The sequence below is a fragment of the Pimephales promelas genome, chromosome 1, assembly GCF_988280905.1.
Source record: "Pimephales promelas chromosome 1, fPimPro1.hap1.1, whole genome shotgun sequence".
NCBI lineage: Eukaryota > Metazoa > Chordata > Actinopteri > Cypriniformes > Leuciscidae > Pimephales > Pimephales promelas.
The window spans coordinates 47,747,310-47,771,768 of NC_142769.1; the positions used below are offsets into that span (position 1 = coordinate 47,747,310).

Here is a 24,459-nt window from a genome sequence, read left to right on the forward strand (position 1 = left end):
ACTGCCCTAATTTGTTTACATGCAAATAGCCGTTGGTGTGGCTGACTGTTCAGAGATGATGATAAAATGTTAATTAGCGTCTGTGAAGTCGTTTTGTCCTCATAGAAGGAATTCAAAGGAAACTCCCTGAGATTCTGCAACAGCCAAATTCTCCTGGAAATGGGAAGCGTTAGACGAGTCCTTTGATCTGACACGCTCTCCTTTGGAAACAAGCGTCTCGGGGTGGGATTTGGATCAAGAATAGCCAGTTCATTCTCATTAGAGTCACTTGTTGAACATACAATAACCGAATATCACACTTCTGGAAATTGAGAAAGCGCCTTCAGATGGTTTACACAGCGGAAGAAGGCATTAGGGCTTTGAATAAACAGGAAGAGAGACGAGCAGGGATGAATGAAGTGTAAAAGAAGAGGATGGGTTTGTACTTGTAGAGAAGGTGATTTATTGGTGTAGTGTGGTTGCGAACCCTCACACACACCCATGAGGAGTGTGTGCTTCTGTCAGTGCACGTACCGGAGAGAATTTAAAATCTTTATTTCGAACATATAAAAAATCCGTCGTCTTATTTGACTGTTCTTTAAACATTTACTGAGACCGTATCAAAATCCAAAGTTGCATCTGTTCATTTTATTTAATAGACCTGAGCTGACTTGAACTAACAATAAACAGCTGTTTTTTATTACCTAACATTAAAAAAGATTTATTGTAAAGACACATTATTGTAAAGTGTTACTATTAGGGCTGTGAAACGATTAATCGGATCCAAAATAAAAGTTTGTGTTTACATAATATATGTGTGTGTAGTGTGTATACATGTATATATTTAAGAAAATATAATAAAAAAAATAAAATATAATAAAATATAAAATAAAAAAATACATGTATATATTTAAGAAAAATGGGTTATTAATATATCAAATATTTATATTTAAGTATAATATTAATTTTGTATAACTATATATAAAGTATTTACATGCAAATATTTCTTAAATATAGACCTGCATGCATGTGTATTTATATATACAAAATAATCATACACACTACACGCATATATTATGTAAACGCAAACTTTTATTTTGGATGCGATTAATCGTTTCACAGCCCTAGTTACTATACAAATTTATACATTTTATATATTCAGTTATCTTGTTTGTTTATATGATTTACAGGTGTCTTTTATTAACATTTTGCTAAAAATAATTAAGTTTCTTAAAAAAATATTGTATCATTTTATATTTTACATCACACCATGATCCATCTTTGAATTGTTGTTTAAGACTATTTTCATTGTATTTGATGTTAATTTTGTATTATTATAATTAAATAGTGTAACAGTTTATTTAAGGTGACGTAGCTACATATTACTACATGTACTTACAAAAACAGTAAATTATGCATAACTACAAGCAACAAACCCCATCTCTATAGCAAGTACATGTAGTTAATAAATATATAGAAGCCACTTTTAAATAAAGTATAACCTTAATTATTCATTATTTGTTTGTTGTTTGCCATGCCACATTTTGGTAACACTTTATTTTAATGTGACCTTACATGCATTTACTATTGCTAGAAATTATGCACAATTACAACCAGCCCTAAATCCTACCCTAACCCTATAGTAAGTACATGTAGTTAATTAATATTACTCAGTAGGCTACTTAAATCTATAATTACACCGTAAGAGGGACATTAGATTAAAGTGTAACCCATATTTTAAGGATATGCATCTAATGAGATCTCTCTCTTTCCCTCTCTGCAGGTTCAGTGATGATAAGGGTTACGTCCTGTACCCTCAGATCGGGGATCGCCTGGACCTCATTTGCCCCGGGTCTGAGCCGCCCGGCCCCCGCGCCCCCGCCGAATACGAGTTCTATAAACTGTACCTGGTGTCGTCCCGGGACCAGGCAGACAGGTGTGAAGTGACCGGAGCCCCAAACCTGCTCCTCACCTGCGACAAGCCCAACAGTGACATGCGTTTCACCATCAAGTTTCAGGAGTACTCCCCCAACCTGTGGGGCCACGAATTCAAAACCAATCATGACTACTTCATCATCGGTGAGTGAGCGCATGCTAGTTAGTTAGAGATTTTTAGGGCTCTATTTTAACGACCTGAAACGCAAGTGATTTGGGTGCTGTTGCTATTATACCGGCGGGATGAATGACGCAAGTTTAAAAGGGGTTGGTCTGATCAGAGATGTATAAAGTACTAAACCCAGACTTGAGTAAAAGTACAAGTGCTCTATCAAAAAAGTGACTTGAGTAGAAGTTGAAGTGCTCTTTAAGCACCACACTTAAGTAGAAGTACTAAAGTATTCAACATTTTTTGTACTTAAGTATTGCAAGTAGTTTATTTTAAAATTCACTACTTAAGTACTAAAAGTAAAAGTACAAGTATTGTGTCATGTAATTATTAAAGAAAGCAGTCAAAAGTTTGAACTAGCAATCAAATAAGGCGCTTTGGCTGGATACAAATTTGCTTTGGCGGCCGCCAAAAAATGTCATTGCAGGACAACCCCTGCATTAGTTGTCAATGTGTGTGTCAATGAATACCATTACCCTATAAAACCGGCGTGTGATTTAGGCAGCACGAAAGCCAACTTGCAACGAATGATTCGTAAATTTTTTATAATTGTAACGAGTAACTAGCAGAAAATAAAAAAAAAAATATCGAAGTAAAAGTATTAAATTCATCGAAAATACACTCTCAGAAAAAAAGGTACGAAAGCTGTCACTGGGGCGGTACCTTTTCAAAAGGTACACTTTTGTACCTAAAGGGTGCATATTGGTACCTTCATGGTACATATTTGTACAATTATGTTTTTAAAAAGCGAAATGCAGATGGAGGGCAGGAAGTGATTTTCTATATTAGGAAGCACTATAACACACTCAAAATGCCTATGTTTTGCGTCGTTTATGGTTGCTCTAATCGATCAAACCTCAAGGAGTTTTTATCGTGTGCCAAAAGTTGTTGTTCATAAGGGGGGAAAATACAAGAAATTGACAGAAAAACACGGGGAAAAATGCCTTGCAAACGTACGTCTCCGGTCGGGAGCAACCGAATGGGAAAATGCCTGTGTGTGTGTGCAGTGATCACTTCGTCAAATGTGAGTTAATACATTATTTATGTGGCGTATAATTACATTATTCAGGTGTTTAAATACACTAATGTGGCTTTTTGTGTAACGTACCAGTTTCCGAACTTTGTAAAGTCAAAGTATGTCTGTAATACGAGTTAGCTGTTGATATCTACTAGGGCTGGGTAATAAATATCGATTTCTCGATATTAATCGATTCTCATTTTTACAAACCGATATCGATTCTTAAATCTCAAGAATCGATTAGTCATCCTGTTTCATTTTATGAATGAGACATTGTATCGCGGCTGCGCGCATCCAACAAATCGCAATAATCTTTGTCCTTTGTTACTATTGATATGAAACAAAGTCTCAATTTTCAAATTACGTCCATTTTCTTTAGAAACTCAAAAACATAAATAGAGTTTTGCCGTTTTGGCGCTGTGGCGTAAAGCTCTAAAAAGCAGCCGCGCTGATCTCTTCCGGGTTAATAATACCAGTTACAGCATGAAATAAACATGAATGAGCATCTGAAAGTGTGTTAAAGATAGAGTACAACTTATCGAAATCCGTATCATGGCTTATTGAGTCACTCAATCTGCGTTTCAACCGTGGAAAGACGTCAATTAAACAGCTTGTAATCAATGTCATCGTCATATTTACCTCAGAAAACCCACATAAACTCGTTAGTCCACACTCGTTAATATTCTTCAATATTTTATGGATATTTGAATAAATCTGGCAAGTTTTTATGACAGCCACCATTTAAATGTTTATATTTCATATAATCTTCTTATTATAAAAATAAATAAACTAATTTAAGTGTTTGTATAGCTACAAAACAGTTAATTATTACCTTCATATTAGGCTAATGAAGCCTATAGGCTACAACTAGACTATATATATGTAGACCATAGTTTACAGCATTTAAGAGATTTGATTTCCTTGAGAAAAATTGCCATTTATTGTAACTGATATCCAAAATAATCGATATTGAATCGAATCGAATCGAAATCGAATCGAATTGCAAGCTTGTGATTCGAAATCGAATCGAATTGTGAAATTTGTCTCAATACCCAGCCCTAATATCTACAGCCTCGATGGCTGGCAAATCTCTCAATTCAGTTGAAAATCGGTCCTCTTCATAACGTAAGGATCACGTCCAACATATGTTTCGATTTTCTGTTGATATATTTCTCTTGTAATAGCGTCTAAAGTAGTACAGTACGGATTTTCCTCCATCTCGTCCATTGCGCTCTTCACTCCTTGCCCTCCATCTGCATTCCGCGCGTCAACACAATCACGTGACTGCAAACCACCTATTGCGCTGGGTGCAAGATAGGGCCCAAAGTGTTTTCAATCAGTGTTAGAATAGATGACTTGATGGCATTTCATCACAGTGTTTATTTTGGTGTGTTTTTAGTTCAGGCCTAGTGGGTTTTCAATGAAGTCACAATATTCTGCTGGGATTCGGCTGATTGGGAGTTTATCGAATGGAAGGATCTCGCTTCGGGTCGTGTTACTGGGGGTTGTTTTTAAAACAGTGCACAGTAGCGTTGAGGGAACGAGGCCGAGCAAACGGAAGCCCGGTGATATCAACATTTCAGAAAGCAGATTTGACACTGGAAAATGTGTTGCCCCAACACGCTCAGACCCAAAACACGCAATGGCCATGTTTTAAAAATCTATTCTTCCCACAGTCATGGAAAACCTGAAAGGAATTTTAAAACTATTTTCCAGTCTGCCAAAGTCATGTCAAGTCACCCGTATTTATATAGCTAGAGATTCTTTCAAAGCAGCTTTACAGTGATAACAGGACAATTGTGCATTTCAACTCAGTTCAGTGTTTCCATTGTAAACATCATCAATTATTAAATTAGTTCATTTCATCTATAAAGCATGGGAGTCTGATTCAAAAAGTTATTTAAGTTTGTGTTCCCAAATCCCCGATTGTGACACTCAAATCTCAGGAGTTTTTGACACATTTGTACACTGAAACTGCATTTGCAACCAATTTTGATTCTATAACCTCATATCATATCACTCCAAAAATGGATATTAAGGTGGAAAGAAATGTAGGACTGGGCTCAATTGTATCGGCCAGGAAATGATTGGATCATGAAATTGGATGTTAGTATGACCCTGGTGTTGTACGAATGAATCACTCACAGTAAAACCATGTGTACTGTGTACCATGTGTAAGTAAACGGTCATTTTTTTGGTAACGCTTCCTTTTACAGTCCAGTTACCCATGTAAATACTTTGTACTTATTTTAGTAGCTACAATTACTGGGTAATAACTAGTACTAACCCTGTTCCTTGTACTTATATTAGCCAGTACTTTCTAGGTAAGTACACTGTAAGTACTGTACTGTAAAAGGAAGCGGTACCATTTTTTTAATACACATTACTGGAGTCAGTGATTCTTTTCTGTTCACAATATTGTGAATATATGTATGTTTTGATATATTTTAAAATGTAGTTTATTCCTACAGGTCCTTATTCCTATTAGAAAGATCAAATGACATTTATTTGAAATCTTTTATAACATTATAAATGTCAATTTTGATCAATTTAAAGGTAACACTTTACATTCACATCTATTAGTTAAGGTTAGTTAATGCATTAACTAATGAGCAATGCATATGTTACACACTTATTCATCTTTGTTCACATTAATATATATATATAAAAATTAGGGCTGTGAAACGATTAGTCGTGATTAATCGAATCCAAAATAAAAGTTTTTGTTTACATAATATATGTGTGTGTATAATTATTTTGTATATATAAGTACTCACATATGCATGTATAAATTTAAGAAAAATGTAATGTTAATATATCAAATATTTATATATAATATTAAATTCTGTATAAATATATATAAAGTATATACATGCAAATATTTCTTAAATATATACATGCATGTGCGTGTTTTTATATATACAAAATAATAATACACACTACACACTCAAATATTATATAAACACACATTTTATTTTGGATGCGATTAATCGCGATTAATCGTTTCACAGCCCTAATAAAAATACAACTGTTCATTTTTAGTTCATGTCCATTAAATAGTATTAACAGATACAACTTTTTGATCTTAGTCATGTATTAGTACATTTTGAGATTAACATTAACTGAGATTAATAAATGCTGTAGAAATTAAATAATGAAGTCAAATGAAAGCATAGTATAACCAATTTAATCGATCCTTACTGAATTAAAGTGACATTTTTCTTTAAAAGAAAAAAAAAAGATCTTACTGACCCCAAACTTTTGAATGGTAATCTATTTCTAATTAATCTAAATAAATATATTAATTCCAAGTACCCGATGAATAGAAATCTGTCCCAGCAATTTCTATAATATGATTGATTTTTTTTTTATAATCATAAAAAGCAATGGAATTTGATTGGCTAAAAAGGTGTGTGAGCACTTTATTCCCTTAAAGAAAAATAATGAAAGTGATAAATTAGAAGGGCTAAAATAAATAAATAAATAAATAATGGATAAGACGGAAGAGGGTTGATGGCTTCATAGATGTGTCAGATTTCCTTTCACGATGTCCGCTGTCAGTCAAATTGCATTAACACTTTTAAAACCAGATTATGAGTCGAGCAGCATTTCAAACACGGGAGGTAATAAATAGTTGCTGAGGTCATATTAGTGTGTGTCTTTTTATGACATGTGCAAAGTGTGTGTGAAGGTGTGTTGTCTCATTTTAGCAGCTACGTGTCTCTGTGATAAGAATCAAGCTTTTTCCACCGGCTCCTTAATGGGCAAACGAGTGTGAGTTTTCTGGTGTGTGGATGCCAGGCAGAACTCAAGGCTCTTCTGTGTTCTGTTAAGCCTTAACGTAGGTGTCACACACACACACACACACACACACACACACACACGCTGCAGGCTTTATCATTGCTCCAACAGGCCCGACGAATCGATCGATTGACTGTGCCAGTCTATGAGTCCTCAAATGCAAGGTCGGAGGGGCACACACACACACACACACACACACAGAGAGAGGGAGAGAAACCATCAAACCAATGTCCACACGGAAAAAAGGCGAAAAGTGATTTTAAGGGTCATTGAACATTTAATTTAGAGTTAATGGGTGTGCGTACGTGCTAAAAATAGTTGTGTGTGCATCTGTCATGACCGGTTGATGTTCGATTTTACGACAGAGTGCACATTTGATGGCTTCTGACATCTTCATGCGCATGTGTGTGTGTGTGTGTGTGTGTGTGTGTGTGTGTGTGTGTGTGTGTATGTAAGGGTATGTGTACATTAGAGATTTGGACCTTAGGGAGAATGGTATTAATTAACCTACCTTAACATGCGCTAATTTATTCAGCCTAGCTCAAATGAGCTGGAACAGGAATGATTCATGAGAAAGAGAGAGAGAGAGAGAGAGTGAGAGAGTGTGTGTGTGTTTATGTGGAAGAGAGCATTGACAGGTCATTATGGCTGCTCCAGTCTCGTTGTCTAATTATCACATGGGTCACGAAGACACCCTTAGGTCACTAATAACAGTGTTTACACACATACACTTAAGAGATAGTTCATCCTAAAATGAAAATGATCATCATTTGTAAAGCAATTGTCATCGTTAACTCACCCGTGTCGTTCTGCACAGCACAAGACAGACTGATGTGTCAGTCCTGCAGTGATATATTATTCATATTTTGTTTTATAGTTTCAGTTTTAGTAATCGTACAGTCTTAGAAGAAAAGGTTCTATATAGAACCTTAAAAGGTTCTATTAGCGCTATGTATTTGGAACCCCTAAAAGGTTCTATACACTCTTAAAAAAAGGGTTCCTCTGGGTTCTATATAGAACCCTGGGCTTCCATACTTGGCCAATAGAACCTTTTACCAAAAAAAAAAAAAATGGTTCTATATAGAGCCATTTTGGAGTTCCATATATGAAGCGGGGGATGGAACCATTTCTGGTTCCAAATAGAACCATTTCTTCTAAGAGTGTATGTACTTTTGTCTTGTTTAAAGACAAAAGTTGTCTTTTGTCAGTTAGTTGCCAAATTTTCAATTTTCTAAGTTTTTCATTTAATAGTTATATTTTAGTTTATTTCAGATTTATTAAATTATTTTAGCATTTAGTTTATGAAAACCAACACTGCATAGCAGTTATTGTTTGATATTAGCCCAATATGTGTGTTTTTGGTCTGTACTGGGCAGTATTTTAAATAATATGTTCAAAGCACATTTTAATAACACTAATAATTAAAAATGAACTAACAACACTGTTAAATGTAATCTTTAGCACATGTCACAATTAATATCGGTCCTATTTTCTATAATAATATTGTGATGAAATTGAAAAGTTGATTTTTATTTTAGTTTATTTATTTATCAGTAACACTTTACAATAAGGTTTCATTAGTTAACATGAACTAATAATGAACCGCACTTCTTTGTTAATGTTAATTTCTTTTTACTAACACATTATTCAAATCAAAAGTTGTATTTGTTAACATGAGTAAAGTAACATGAACAAACAATGAACATCTGAACATTTTTTTATTAACAAACATTAACAGTTTAATAAATACAGTAATACACGTAGTGCTCATGGTTAGGTAATACATCAACTAAATGAATCATTGTAAAGTGTTACCTATTTTTAGCTATTATTTAATTTTTCCCAGGACATGTCCTGTTTTCATATACCAATTTTCTATCCATACAGAGGAGGCATAACCTACTTTAAATGTATTGAAATTAATAAGGTATCTTTGAGTAAACTTTGTTGAGTAGGCCTATCTGTTTGCCGGGCCGAGTGTCCTGATTTTTGGTAATCAAAATATGGTCACACTACATGATATTAATATGATTTACTGGTTATTGGACATAACATAAAACATGAATAATATCATATGCGCTGTCTGTAAAATGAGGCGAATTTTGAATTGACAATGAAAGCAGCACACAATTATATAATACTTTTGGGCCCTTTGCCATTTGACAGCTCTTACTCTCACCATAAGCTTTTTGTGTAAAACATCCGTTAAAAAAAGTCATTCACGTTTGGAACGACATGAGAGTGAGTAAATGATGACACAATGTTCATTTGGCTTAAAGCATGATTTTCTTTGCTCTGCAGTCATTGCAGTATCTAACAGCAGTTTCTTGTAAACACACACACACATACACACGTTGCTGTCAGTCAGCGTGAGGGATTTGGGCTACCTGACTGAGGAGCAGCGCTGGGCTTCTTATCGGCGTGGCATTGCTGTGGCAGCGGACACAGACAGATGGCTAACTGTCACTCAAACACGGAGAAGACGACTCAAGAGGAAAAGAGGATGAGAGAGGAAGAAAAAAACAAGATGGACAGACGGGTCTTACCGAGTTTTACCGCGTTTCTCCGCTGAACAGCAGCTCACACACGCTAACACACTCGCGCTCGCGCAGATGCTGTTTATTGTTACGTGTGACGTGTTTCGTGGTGCCGTTATTGTTTTGATCCGTATGAATTGCTTTCTTTTATGGCGACTGTTTTAAGATTTGAGTGAGCAGAAAAAACAACAGAGGGACAGAAATAGAAGGAGGGAAAGAGAAGAAAACAGAAACAGAAGAAGAGGCGGTCGAAGAGCAAAGGGAGCGGGGGATTCGGAGAGATCTATATTTGATGAATATTTGAACGTTTTAAAGCCCCCAGACCGAAGTTTTCACTTCTTACTGAGACAAAAGCTAACCACACACACACAAGGGAGAAGAGAAAGGTAAATGAGAGAGAGTGTGTGTGTGTGAGAGAGAATTTTTACAGTTAAATTCCCATCAGCCTGTAGCTATGTTCTGCCAGCGGTTTTTGCCTGAGTTGTTTTTATCAGTGCACATCTGGCCCCTGCGATTCAATTGGATCAGAAGAAACTCATTAAGCAGCTTTAGCCAATCAGAACATTTTGGTGCAGACCGATGAGCACAACCTTTCCCTGAGCGATGGCCATGATCAGAATAACAATGGCTGTAAGGATTCGAGGAGTATCTCTCTCTCTCTCTCTCTCACACACACACACACACACACACACACACACACGATAGATGCAGATAAACACGTGAGCCATGTTGATCGACTCTGACAGAATGACTGATCAAATCATGCTGAACAGAAGCTTGTGAGTTGACACACACGTGACGTGACGTGACATACACCGAGATGATTGCACTTGAAAATGTATTTGTTGGTGAGGATTTGCCGTGATTGTGACGAACAACATGTCACAAGGCATTTAAAACCTGACACAGATTGCGAACCCACTCCGATTCAGTTTGATTCTGATTCATTTTGGGCATATATTGGGTGTTTTTGTCCATTTTGCTTAATGTAGGTAATTCTGTTCTCAGTTTTCATAATAATGGGTAAAAAAAAGTTTAACAGCTATAAACACAAATTATAATTTCATTTATGAACTCAAATTAAACAATATGAGTTTAGAGTAAGTTTATGAGTCTTTTAAAAGAGTCATTTGTTCTTGAGTGGAACTATTTTGGTTTTTGATTCAGTTAAAAGAACTGGTTCATATGAGTCAACTGTGAATTCGACTAACCTATAGTAGCGTCTTATGCCTTTTGATTCACTAAAAGAATCAACTCTCAAGAGTCAATTGTATCTTAGGGTGTATTCACACCTGCCTTGTTTGGTTCGATTGAATCAAACTCTAGTTCGTTTTGCCCCCTTGGTGCGGACCTTTTGGGCAGGTGTGAATACAGCAATCGAACTCTGGTGCGGACCAAACAACCGAAGCGAGACCCAGCTGAAGAGGTGGTCTCGGTACGATTCCAAACGAACTCTGGTACGGTTCGTTTACGGTGTGAACATGAACCGACCCAATTGCAAGAAAGCACTGCGTCGAAAGAGAATATTGCGCGTCTTTCTGCGCCTCGTGTGTGAATGTCTAATCGCGCAAAGATGCAAAAAAAATATCATTTGCAGTTCATAAAGCATTTGCAGTTCACCACCTTTTGGTGGTGGTTGACGAGTTTCCCCCTTAAAGCGAGTGCCGAGAAAAATTCTATATAAATGTAATGAATTATTATTATTATTATTAATGTAAGGATAGTTACAATACAAGGATGATGATGCGTTAATTTACGTTAAACTGGACAAACTTAATCGCAAGCGTTAACATTGACAGCACTTGTTAGTACACAATAAGAATCTCATTATTTGAATGAGTGAACATAGCCCCTCTCTATGAATGAAAACTTTATACCTTCTCCGTCTTCTGTGAAGTGCCATTTGTAACGCAAAGTTGAGATATTGCCCAGAGATAAAAAAAAAACAGAAGGTGGTCGAATGAAAAGATGCACGAGAGACGAGAGTTGTCGTATTTCCCCGCGTTTATAGAGCCACTCAAACGTTACACTCGTCGTCTTCTCAAAATCCGAATTACAACTTCGTATAGATGACATTGTATCATATGATACTCATTAGTTTCTTCATATTGCGTTTGTACAGAATTAACACAAAATTAGTAAAAGAACAAACATTGCAGTATGAAATATATGGAAATATATCTCCATGCTGAGCCTTTTTTGCACTTCCTGATTTCCCTTGAGAATCCTTGTCCAATGAATGGACAACCTTAGCACACGTGTGGTTTGGTTTACAAATTTTGGTTCACTTGCAAAAAGAGCAGTGTGAAAGCGAACCGTACCAAAAAAATATAATAATAATTTATTTGGTCCGGACCAAAGCAAGTGAACTATCGGACTTTCCTGGTGTGAATACACCCTTAAATCCCACTGTCTATGCTTAAATCAGATTACTACGGAAGCCTGTGAGGACACCTTAATCGAAAGACGGGTTTCTTACATTATTTGCTGAGTTTTTATCTTATCACTTATAATTTGGCCTGGAACTATGGTAAAATATTACTTGTTTTGCTGTTAAGTGTCTTGATTCTGAATCTGCGTCACCATTGAAAATCTGTACCGAAAACACTGACCGAGTAAAAAAGATGATTAAATCGATGATTTAATGTTAATTTCAACATTTAGTAATACATAATTAACATCAAAAGTTGTAATGCATCTGAGCTAGCATGAACTTACAATAAACACTTGTATTTTATTAACTAACATCAACAAAGATTAATGCAACACATGTATTACTCATTGTAAATTCTGACCATTTAACAGTTTTTTTTGTCAATACAATGAAAGTCACTGCTCAACGTTTCTGTTTTTGTGTGTGTGTATTCTGCAGTTCAAAAAGGTATAAAGGTTTAGAAAGTAAAGTTGGAAAATAATTAATTCAAATTTATCATAAATAATTCATTTCACATTTTGCTTCTGTGTTTTTTCAATTTACAGTATTTTGTGTGAGGGTTAGGTTATGGTTTAGAGTCGCGATTGGTTCAATATCATCACCCCTGTGTAAAATCTGTGCGATATAGTGAAACCAATGTGTGTGTGTGTGGATGGATGGATTGAACAGATACTCCCCAAAGGTCAGACAGAAAAAACCCACACTAATTGGATTCCAACTAGTTAAAATTGTGTGATTCATTTAACCACACACACACACACACACACACACACACACACACACACACACACACACACACACACACACACACACACACACACACACACTCTATGCAGTGGTAGACAAAGCCAGCATTGTGCCTAATTCTGCTAAGGAACCACTTGTGGAGGGATGTGTTTCCCGGGAACAGGGGGTCCGCTTATCCAGCGCTCACCATGCCATTGACCCTTGACATCGCCTCACTGGGCCGAATGCAGAAACACGACGACATGGCCGCAATTTAGTGTGTGAGATCACGCAAACATGACCCGTTAATAGCAATAATGAACAGAGAGCACACACACAGCTGTGTGTGTGAAACACAATAATCACACACACATGCACAAATCACACAGAAGCTCATGTTGTAGTCTAATTCTCCCTAGATCATCTTCATAGATCATCTATTCATCAACCACACACTCGCATGGCAAACACACTTTTTGGGTAAACAGACTTTAGGCAGAGAGGATGTTTACTGTGTGTGGAGGGAGATTAAAGAGTTGGGGTGGGATTGGGGTTGACCAGCTGTCCATGCGAGAGAGAGAGAGAGAGTGAAGTGAAGAGTGTTTGCTACTGAACAACAACACTTCTGGTTCTCATTTTATTCTGGTTGAAGATTTATTGTAAAATCGAAATGGAAACTATTTACTGTCTTAAAACACATTCCTGGTCTTATTGGGGGCTCATTTGCAGATGTCTTTCCAAAAAAATAAAATAAAATGTATCTTCGTAATCTTTTATTAAGATGTATTGACTTCTGAAATGACTCTCATTTCCGCGCCTGATCATTTTTATTAATACATTACCACTAATCAAAATGATTTAATATTATTTTTAAGGAATCATTAAAGGGATAGTTCACTTTGAAAATAATTTTTGGTATGTTTTAGCTCACCTCAAGGGCATCCAAGATGTAGGTGTCTTTGTTTCCACAGTATTTTCAATTTTTATATTTTTAGGTCAAACCGTTCTTGTCTTTCAGTCATATATTGGAGGTCTATGGTCACCATCTCAAAGAGCATGCAGAGAGAAGTCCAAATTAAACATGATTTAATGACTCGTAAATGTAAGTACACATTGATGGCCTAAGACACGAAACAAACAGTATTTATATAGTTTTTACCTCTTGTAACCACAGCCTCAAAGCGCCCGCGCCCTCAGATCACTTGGACGTGGCTGTGGTTACAAGAGGTAAAATCTATATAAATACTGTTCGTTTTCTCACACAAACCGCTCGTTTCGTGTCTTAGGCCATCAATGTGTACTTACATTTACGAGTCATTAAATCATGTTTAATTTGGACTTCTCTGTGAATGCTCTTTGAGGTGGTGACCATAGACCTCCATTATATGACTGATACACACGAACGGTTTGACCTAAAAATATCAAAATTGAAACTACTGTGGAAACAAAGACACCTACATCTTGGATGCCCTTGAGGTAAGCTAAAACATATCAAAAATTAATTTCAAAGTGAACTATCCCTTTAAATTGATCAAAAGTTTAAACTTTCTAAATAAAAAAAATCCTGCAAATTTTAAGCAGCACAACTGTGTTCATGATTGATAATAATCTTTTCTGAAGGATCATGTGACACTGAAGACTGGAGTAATAGTTGCCTTGAAATCAATACATTTGATATGGAAAAAACTTCTTGAAGAGACTTCTTTCAAAAATCATTCTGGCCACAAAATCTCTTTTATTCAAATCAATAGATTCGGTTCACACTCTTACAATTGAATTATTCAGTTTTGCATATGGGAATTCGTCACTCTTCTGCAAGTCAGATTAGTTGCAAATGCTATTTCCTCTTAGTGAATACATTAGCAATTCTTTTAGTACTGATTTGTGAGTGACTGATTCGTGAGTCTATTTAACTGATTCATTAGAGAGTCATTAGTTGTGAATCAGGCTAGACTGACTGAGCTATATTTCTGTTATATATAAAGATGTACGTTTATTTTCTTAATTCCCAACCCTAACTCAGACTCAGTTCCCTCTGTGGACGCATTAATCTCACCGTTCATTTGGCTCTCTCTTCTCTGCTTTCATTTTGTTGTTCCATCTCCTTCCAGATCTTCATCCACTCATCTGTCCCTGGGATAAATCTTTTAATCTTAGTTTATTTATTTTCTTTTAAGCTAGTGTATCTTACCAGCACAAAGTAGTTTCTTCCCCTTATCTGACCTCTTCTGTCGTCTTTCTTGCTTCCTACCCCGTTTTGGCCCCCATTTTTCTTTTTGGCACATTTCTCATTCTGCTGTTCTGGATGCCAAAGCCGTAATTCACCAAGCGCTCTGGCTGGCGTGCCAAGATTTTAATAATCGTTAAAAATGCAAAACCGCACAGGCATTTTTGGAGTGAGTGTGTGTATGAACCAGTCGCCTCTAAAGTGCATATGAGCATGTGAATAAGATCACCACCTCAGTCATAGCAGAGTCAGCGATTCCTGTAGCATTAAACACGTCGTCACTGAGAGCGATTGATGCGACACGTTTCATTTTGCCGCTGGTGTTAAGATGCGTTTTGGTCGATCGGATCACAAGTGAACGAGGGAGACACACCTGGTGTTTTAATCCGTCTCTTTTGTCCACTGTCAATCAATTTCCCGTACAACTATGTAGTTCGCAGCTTCATTACCATAGTACGATGCATCGTTGGAGAAATCAACTAGCTAGTCACGACTTTTCCGGAAGTCGCAAAGTATCGTTCAACCACGTTGGTTTCGCACGTGGTGGAGTAATAACTACTTTTAATGAAACTGTTTGAGATCCAATTAACGCTAGATTTTTTTAATATAAATTACAGACATGTCATCTGAGGACTATTTCTAATTGTTCTCAGTTGTTTTTCTTTATTACCAGACTCAATATTTGGCTCGTTCTTACATAGTAGAGCACGTTCGCACATGCGCACTCTTCAAACACGGTGCTTTAAATCTGTTGACAAACCAAAAGACGTAAATTACATTTGTATGTATTCTCAATATAAGGCACCGGTTGTACCGAATGTCAGCTTGCTTATTTTGCTCAATATAAGGATTTATTGAGTCCAACCACAGATCTAACCACAGGTCGAGAGCGGTCGTTCAAACCTCACAACTTTGCGATGCTGTTTGTGAATGTTCCTGGGAACGATTGTTTCGGTATAACGACGGAACTTTCGGGAAACACACCCCAGATAGGCTCTATAGGCGGGTACATTTAGGTTACGGTCACACTGCAGGGCTTAATGCTCAATTCCGATTTTTTTGCAAGGCCGTTCACATTTCCAATTAAATGCGACCTTTTTTGATCTCCTGTGTGAACGTGAAATGACCCAGAAGTGACCTGCATGCGCAGAAGAGTAATCAACGGTCAACGACGTCACTTGTTGTTTGCGGAATAGTTCTTTTTTTCCATATGTTGCGAGCTTTTGTTTTATTATTATTATTGCCACAGCCCATATACAAACACAGACAACAGTTATTTTATCGACGGGCAAAGTTTGCACGTAAGATTTTTCCGATCCTCACTGACCTCGTCATAAACCCAGTTTAATTGATAGTACGCGTCCTCCGCGCTCCTTGCTTTGTCACCGGCGGCCGCGGTGCGACACTGGTGGCTGGTGTTGCCAGATTGGGTGTTTTTTCGCTACATTTTAAGGCATGTTTACATGTGTTTTAGCCAGGTTTTTCGCCTGGAAGGCTTAATAGAAATCTGGCACCCTACTGTACGAAGTTAAACTGACAGAGAGCGCACGTTCACAGACACCAGAATGAACGTGTTCACAGTAATGTTCATCAGGCAGTAATACAGTACGTTTATTACGTGAACTGACACGTTCGCCCAAAATATGAACATCAAAAAAATCGGAATTAGGTCATTTCAGCCTGCAGTGTGAACGTAGTTAGGCTATGTTCACACTGCAGGCTGAAACGACCAAATTTCGTTTTTTTTTTTTGCCCCTATGCGACCTGTATCTGACCTTTACATGGCAGTCTGAACAACACCGATCCAATCTTTTCAAATGCGACCCAGGCCACTTGGATATGTGATCCAAATCAGATATGTGTCCGATCTTTTGAAATGCGACGTCAATCTGAACGGCCAGGTCATATGTATTCGACCCGCACGTCATTGATAGGGTTGGGTATCATTTGAATTTGAACGATTCCGATTCCTTGTTTCGATTCCGGTTCCTAACGATTCTCGATTCCGATTCTTTTAAGAGGCAGGGTCAAAAAAGTTTAGCTAACCTTGCTAACCAACGGCCTTTCTGAAGGAAATAATCCTTTCTGAAGGAAATAATCCTTCTGTAAAAATACTCCTTTTGTCACAAATTTTGCATTTTGCCAAAATTTCGTTATTTTTAGAAAAGTGAAGCCACACTTTGGACCGCTGACGTAAGGTACTCATGTTCGACTCGCGTGGTTATGCCAACACTTCTGGTAGACGCTTCTTCGTTGGTGTTGTTCAGCAGTTTCTTCTTCCGCTCGGCGGACTGTGAATATCGAAACTTTTTTTTTTTTTAATATCGAAACTAGGAATCGAAATTTTAACTTTTGAACGATTCCGGGAAAAACGAAAAGTTAGTCCCGGTTCCAATCGATACTCGATTCTCGATACCCAACCCTAGTCATTGATATGCGACGAACGTCATAATTCTGCATTGAAGTAGGCTAAACGACCTCTGCTGTTGACATCCATGTTTAGCTACTTCCGCAAACAACAAGTGAGGTCGTACTCTTCTGGGCATGCGGGTCACTTCTGGGTCATTTCACGTTCACACAGGAGATCACAAAAGGTCACATTCAATTGGAAATGTGAACGGTATTGCAAAAAAAATCTTTTTTTTTTCTTCAAAAAATCGAAATTGAGCATTTAGCCCCTGCAGTGTGAACGCAGCCTTATTAGCTTATTCTGATCTCTCGATTTAATGGATGAAATAAGCTTGAGTGATTTAAGAACACGACCGGAGACGAATGGAAAAACACACAGAGAGCATCAGCTTTAGTTTCTGCTCCACAGCCGAACACTGTGACTGTGTGTTAGAAATCAGGGATGGTATAGGTATACTTTATTGTCCCGATGGGAAATTTGTTTCGGGCTCACGAATAGCCGCTGTAGCACTAAACCTTCAAAAACAAACATAATACATTTAAAAAAGACACATTTGCAATTCGATCACGAGCGAAAAGCAATCCGGTCGAATGGGTTTTCGACTACCTCTGGAAGTGGTCAAAACGTTTTAGACCCCGTTCACACCTGTATTTAGTCTAGTCCACCCTTTATTCGATACACAGCCTTAGATCAACAGAGCTTTCTGCTTTGCAAGTGCATAAAGTTGCTCAACTTCGTCTGATTTACTTAAACAGTCAAATACATCTCATTTGGCCAAGAATAGACCACTTAATTACTACTGTAACAAATCACACTTCACTTTTTAGATTGTGTTTCGAATTTTTCTTTTTATTTGGTGCAATCGAGCACAGCATGCCCTCATGGATATATTATTTACTTGCCAAGTAAGTTTCTCAAACAAAATGTATACAAACTTTGGCAAATCCAGCGACTAGTTATTCCTCAGTAGAGCTTATTGTAATCAGTTTACCGGGAAACAAAGCCTGTGTACTGTACGTCGACTCCCGGATATTGCTTCAAGCCAGCCAATCAGATTGTCAATTGCCAATTGGAGAAAAATCGGCCTACTTTTCTTGTACTTTTAAAATTTGTCAAAAATTAAATGAAAGTTCTGTAACCCTCTTGCCAAAACCGTACGTCTTTCTTGAAGATACTGGACCACAAAAGAATATATTTTGAAAAAATATATATACATTCGGTCAATGGGGTCCAATGTTGTTTTGAACTTTCATTGTGTGGACAAAAACAGTTAATGAAATATCATCTTATGCGTTGTACAAAAGAAAGTCATATGGGCTTTGAGCGAAATAAGGGTGACGGATCATAATTTACTCACCCTCAGGTTGTTCAAAATATCGTCTTTTGTGTTCATACGACATTTATACAGGTTTGAGAGTGAGTAAATGATGACAATATTTTAATTTTGCAAGTAAGTTGTCCATGTTGCATTTTATTCTGGCTAGTAAGAGGCATGTAAGTTTGGTAATTGTGAACACGACGTTCCTGTGAAACCTGTATACTCCGACCACTCGAAATTACCGCTTGAATATGCATCGGTCCGTACCGTCTGAGGCCGAGACTATTCCTGTTATATTCAACCAATTTGTGAAGCTTGAATGCTGAAAATAGACTTCGACAGAACCCTAACCTCACCACAGCCAGGACAGATTCAATCAGCCGTTGTTCGTTTGAAAAACAAGGCATTACCACACGGTACGCTCTCTCCTATGGGTTAATACGCTCTTCTACTGACTAATGAGCTCTTTTGAGTGCTAATATTCCATCCATATATTTACAGCTGTGGGAACGAGTTTATTAATATGGAGTAGAAGATGCATGTCTCCGCTGGGTTTGTGCCACCGCACCTTCTGCTCGATGTGTGAAGCCTGTTCCTCCCCTCTGAAACCAGGATTGTAATGCATGCAATTAAGGAGTCTAATTAGGGTAATTAATTCTGTGGGAGAGAGGAACCCAACACTCCACCATTCACGGTTATAGATCTGACTTAATCCCTGTGCCCTACACTCCAAACACAAAGCTGTCTCAGATAATGGGGGCCAGGGACTCTCTCTGTGTGTGTGTGTGTGTGTGTGTGTGTGTGTGGATCCGCTGTCTTCTCTCAAGCTTCACAGACTGCTCTCAAACTAGAAGGAAATGTGGAAATGTATACTTTTGAACATTGTGAACGAATCTTTTTGATTCATTTGAACCAATTCACAAACCAACTGTGTGTGTGTGTGTATACTTTTGAACATTGTGAACAAATCTTTTCGATTCATTTGAACCAATTCACAGAGCAACTGTGTGTGTTTGTGTACTTTTGAACATTGTGAATGAATCTTTTTGATTCATTTGAACCAATTCACAAAGCGACTCTGTGTGTACACTTTTGAACATTTTGAATGAATCTTTTTGATTCATTTGAACCAATTCACAAAGCAACTGTGTGTGTGTGTGTGTGTGTACACTTTTAAACTTTGTGAATGAATCGTTTTGATTAATTTGAACCAATTCACAAAGCAACTGATTCATTTGAACCAATTTACAAAGCAACTGTGTGTGTGTGTGGATCTGCTGTCTTCTCTCAAGCTTCACTGTGTGTGTGTGTGTACACTTTTGAACTTTGTGAACGAATCGTTTTGATTCATTTGAACCAATTCACAAAGCAACTGTGTGTGTGTGTGTGTGTGTGTGTGTGTGTGTGTGTGTGTTGTGTACACACACACTTTTGAACATTGTGAACGAATCTTTTTGATTCATTTGAACCAATTCACAAAGCAACTGTGTGTGTGTGTGTATACTTTTGAACATTGTGAACAAATCTTTTCGATTCATTTGAACCAATTCACAGAGCAACTGTGTGTGTGTGTGTGTTGTGTACACACACACTTTTGAACATTGTGAACGAATCTTTTTGATTCATTTGAACCAATTCACAAAGCAACTGTGTGTGTGTGTGTGTATACTTTTGAACATTGTGAACAAATCTTTTCGATTCATTTGAACCAATTCACAGAGCAACTGTGTGTGTTTGTGTACTTTTGAACATTGTGAACGAATCTTTTTGATTAATTTGAACCAATTCACAAAGCAACTCTGTGTGTACACTTTTGAACATTTTGAATGAATCTTTTTGATTCATTTGAACCAATTCACAAAGCAACTGTGTGTGTGTGTGTGTGTGTGTACACTTTTGAACTTTGTGAATGAATCGTTTTGATTAATTTGAACCAATTCACAAAGCAACTGATTCATTTGAACCAATTTACAAAGCAACTGTGTGTGTGTGTGTGTGTGTGTGTGTGTGTGTGTGTGTGTGTGGATCTGCTGTCTTCTCTCAAGCTTCACTGTGTGTGTGTACACTTTTGAACTTTGTGAACGAATCGTTTTGATTCATTTGAACCAATTCACAAAGCAACTGTGTGTGTGTGTGTGTACACTTTTGAACATTGTGAATTATTTTTTTTGATTCATTTGAACCACTTCACAAAGCAACTGTGTGTGTGTATACTTTTGAACATTGTGAACGAATCTTTTTGATTCATTTGAACCAATTCACAAAGCAACTGTGTGTGTGTGTGTGTGTGTGTTGTGTACACACACACTTTTGAACATTGTGAATTAATCTTTTTGATTCATTTGAACCAATTCACAAAGCAACTGTGTGTATGTGTGTGTACACTTTTGATCTTTGTGAATGACTCGTTTTGATTCATTTGAACCAATTCACAAAGCAACTGTGTGTGTGTGTGTGTGTGTGTATACGTTTGAACATTGTGAACAAATCTTTTTGATTCATTTGAACCAATTCACAAAGCAACTGTGTGTATGTGTGTGTACACTTTTGATCTTTGTGAATGAATCGTTTTGATTCATTTGAACCAATTCACAAAGCAACTGTGTGTGTGTGTGTGTATACGTTTGAACATTGTGAACAAATCTTTTTGATTCATTTGAACCAATTCACAAAGCAACTGTGTGTATGTGTGTGTACACTTTTGATCTTTGTGAATGAATCGTTTTAATTCATTTGAACCAATTCACAAAGCAACTGTGTGTGTGTGTGTGTGTGTATACGTTTGAACATTGTGAACAAATCTTTTTGATTCATTTGAACCAATTCACAAAGCAACTGTGTGTATATGTGTGTACACTTTTGATCTTTGTGAATGAATCGTTTTGATTCATTTGAACCAATTCACAAAGCAACTGTGTGTGTGTGTGTGTGTGTGTGTGTGTATACTTTTGAACATTGTGAACAAATCTTTTTGATTCATTTGAACCAATTCACAAAGCAACTGTGAATGAGAAGCTGTGATTAAGGACTTTATTTGAGTCAGTCTCTCATTTTATCTTGAAAACAACATAAAGTCAGAAAAAGAGTGAACATCAAACATTTGTAGATGAAATAAATCCAATAATAGCCATGCATCATTTAACTTAATCAAAAACCACAGAAGATATTTAACCAAACAGACTTCTTATAGAACTTTCTATTTACTGTAAGATTCATTTTAACGAACAGAAATGAGTCTGACTTTGCAGTGTCAAATTATCCCTACACTCTAAAAAATGATGTGTTGGATTTACTTAAAATATATATGCACCATTTTTGCATCATACTTTTTAAGTAATCCCAACTTGGAATAATTTTACTTAAAATTAACAAGAAAATCTTTGTTATATGTACTTAATTATTTGAGTTCACGCAACATTCTTTACTTAAAAATGTATGCATCACGTTACATGTTTAAGTAAAGAATGTCACGTGAACTAAAATATTTAAGTTTATTTTATGTAAAATTATTCCAAGTTAAAAATTTACTTAATTAAATGATTACGTATTACTTAAAAAGTATGACGCAAAAATGGTGCATATATCTTTTAAGTAAATCCAACACAGTGCAGGCCATGTGAGATCAAAACAAATCTTAGTTCTGTTTACTTAACATTTAAGCTCATTTATATATAAAAATAAGACAATTAAATCAGTTGAACCAACCATTTTAACTTATTTTAGATCTTCAGCTTACATGTCTTAAAATAAATTAAACATGCAAATCACACACAATAAAGCATTTCACTTTATTATTTATTTTTTACCCAAAACTTTTAAATTGCATCTTAAAATATATTAAAATAGAAAATAGTTGTTAAAATAATAATAATAATAGTCACAATATTACAGTTTTTTCTTGGATCAAAGAAATGAAGGCTTGGTGGGCAGAAGATATAGGCCTATATATATATTTTTTTTTTCAAAAATCAATAAAAAACAATTAAATGTAACAAATTAGTCCATTATTAAATGCCTATAAATATAAAAACTAGTCTATTAATATCTATTAATTTAAACAAAATAGAAGTTAATTAATGACTTTTGTCCAGAGGTTTTGAACGAATCTCTTCAAAAACATTTTAGCAGTAACTACTGGAAAACAGTAAAGATCTACAATCTTTATTTAAAGCTAAACTTTTGTTTAAAGGGTATTTACTTATTTTGATAATAATTTTGAAGGTTTAATTTACTGAATTAACGCTGTCATTTAGGAATAATATTGTGCTAGAATCAAGATTGCCATTATTTAATGATAAATCGTGCACACGGAGCTGTAGGCAATGTGTTTTTGAATGTAATATTTATGTTAACGTTACCAAAAGTAGGCTAACCCGCGCCCAAAGCCCCCTTCCCCGCGATCCATGTAGAGAATATGGGAATTTGTAATGCAAGGTACATTTGTTTTATCCAAAAACAACTCGCTAATAAAGTAGGCCTATAATCTAGGCTATCCGTGGGGGAGAAAGCGCCGTCCGAATTAGTAACCGAACGCGTCGCGTCTAGTTAGATGCTTGAATCTTCCGCAGCCCGCTCAAGTTCAAATTTTTCTACCGAGGAAGACGTTCGCGGCAAACGAGTCACCCAATTCGCGACGCCCGGCGCAAATGATGCGTCTTCGCGTCTTTCTTGCATTGACTATGAATGTAATCTGCTATCGCAAATAATTAAATTCACGTTCTGTGTGAACACACCATTAATGCATAAGCCAACATCGGTCATATATTTTGAAAAAACACAATATACTCTTCAAATACTCACGTGCAAAACACTTATTTCATTCATTAACATGTAGACTACAAACGTTTACATTCGTAAGTAACACGTTTCTAATTGTTGATGCAAAATTTGTATCAATTCTGAAATTCAGTTAAAAGTAAATTTCTTGACCAAAAATGCAATAAATGATCATGTGTAGGCTAGGTACAAAAAAATAAGCTTACCTCTTCTCAACGTCTTCACATGTGCTGTGAAATAAAATGGCTTAATTTTTGTCTGGATAGGCATCACGGGAAATTGCATATCACGTGGCTCATACTTAAAATGATATGCTAGATTTACTTAATTTTGACGCAAGTTGACCTGCCTTATGTATTTTTCATTTTATTTATACATACATTTAAGTGCACCTAGTAACTTATATTTTTGTGTTACACACACTATATATGTTAAGTAAACGTTGAAAAGTTATGAATACTTAATTTTTTATGTTTGATCCAATTACTTTTATAAGTAATGGTTGTTCGGCCAACGAATCGTTTTTTAGAGTGTATTTATGATTTATGAGATTTTAGATGATATTTCCATTCCCAAATGAAACCAAAAAGTTCAAATAATGCTGTATCGATTAGGACTGTGTGTGTTTGTGACACATACACACACAAGTACAACATTTGATAAATGAATCAGTGCATAGTATTTTTGTTTTCAGAAGGAAAAATGTGTTTCGGAAACACTCGGACAAAAAAGGCAGTGTGTTTGTGTCGGAAACTACCGTATAAACCATATTTATCTCTTTTAAATGCTGTCTTTATGCTGCCTACACACACACTATGATCAAAACACTTGCATATACTTGCACATCCTGTCATTTTAAGAAAACCAGCATCCTCTTGTTCACTCAGTGTGGCTTTGGAAAAGCTTGAATAACTCATTTAGTTCCTTTACATAAACACAGACCAACACCGCTCTCTCTTTCTGTCGTTCTTTCTCTCTCAAACACATCCAAAAGCTCTTCCTCGCAGCCGTCCAAACCCTCACTCTTCTATTCCTGAATCCACTGAGGACAAACACACAACAGAAAGTATGTCACATTCAGCCAATCAAACCGCACAAACAAGCCTTAATCAAAAATATTTGCTGTCAC

At 36.4% G+C, this 24,459-nt stretch overlaps 1 protein-coding gene across 1 annotated transcript in view; it reads left to right on the top strand.

Annotated features, from left to right (window-relative positions):
- Nucleotides 1–24,459, top strand: part of efnb3b (ephrin B3b) — a 108,436-nt gene that overhangs the window by 56,277 nt on the left and 27,700 nt on the right. The window contains exon 2 of the mRNA XM_039659712.2: nucleotides 1,763–2,058. Coding sequence (XP_039515646.1) covers nucleotides 1,763–2,058 — 296 coding nt within the window. The remainder of the gene's footprint in view (nucleotides 1–1,762; nucleotides 2,059–24,459) is intronic.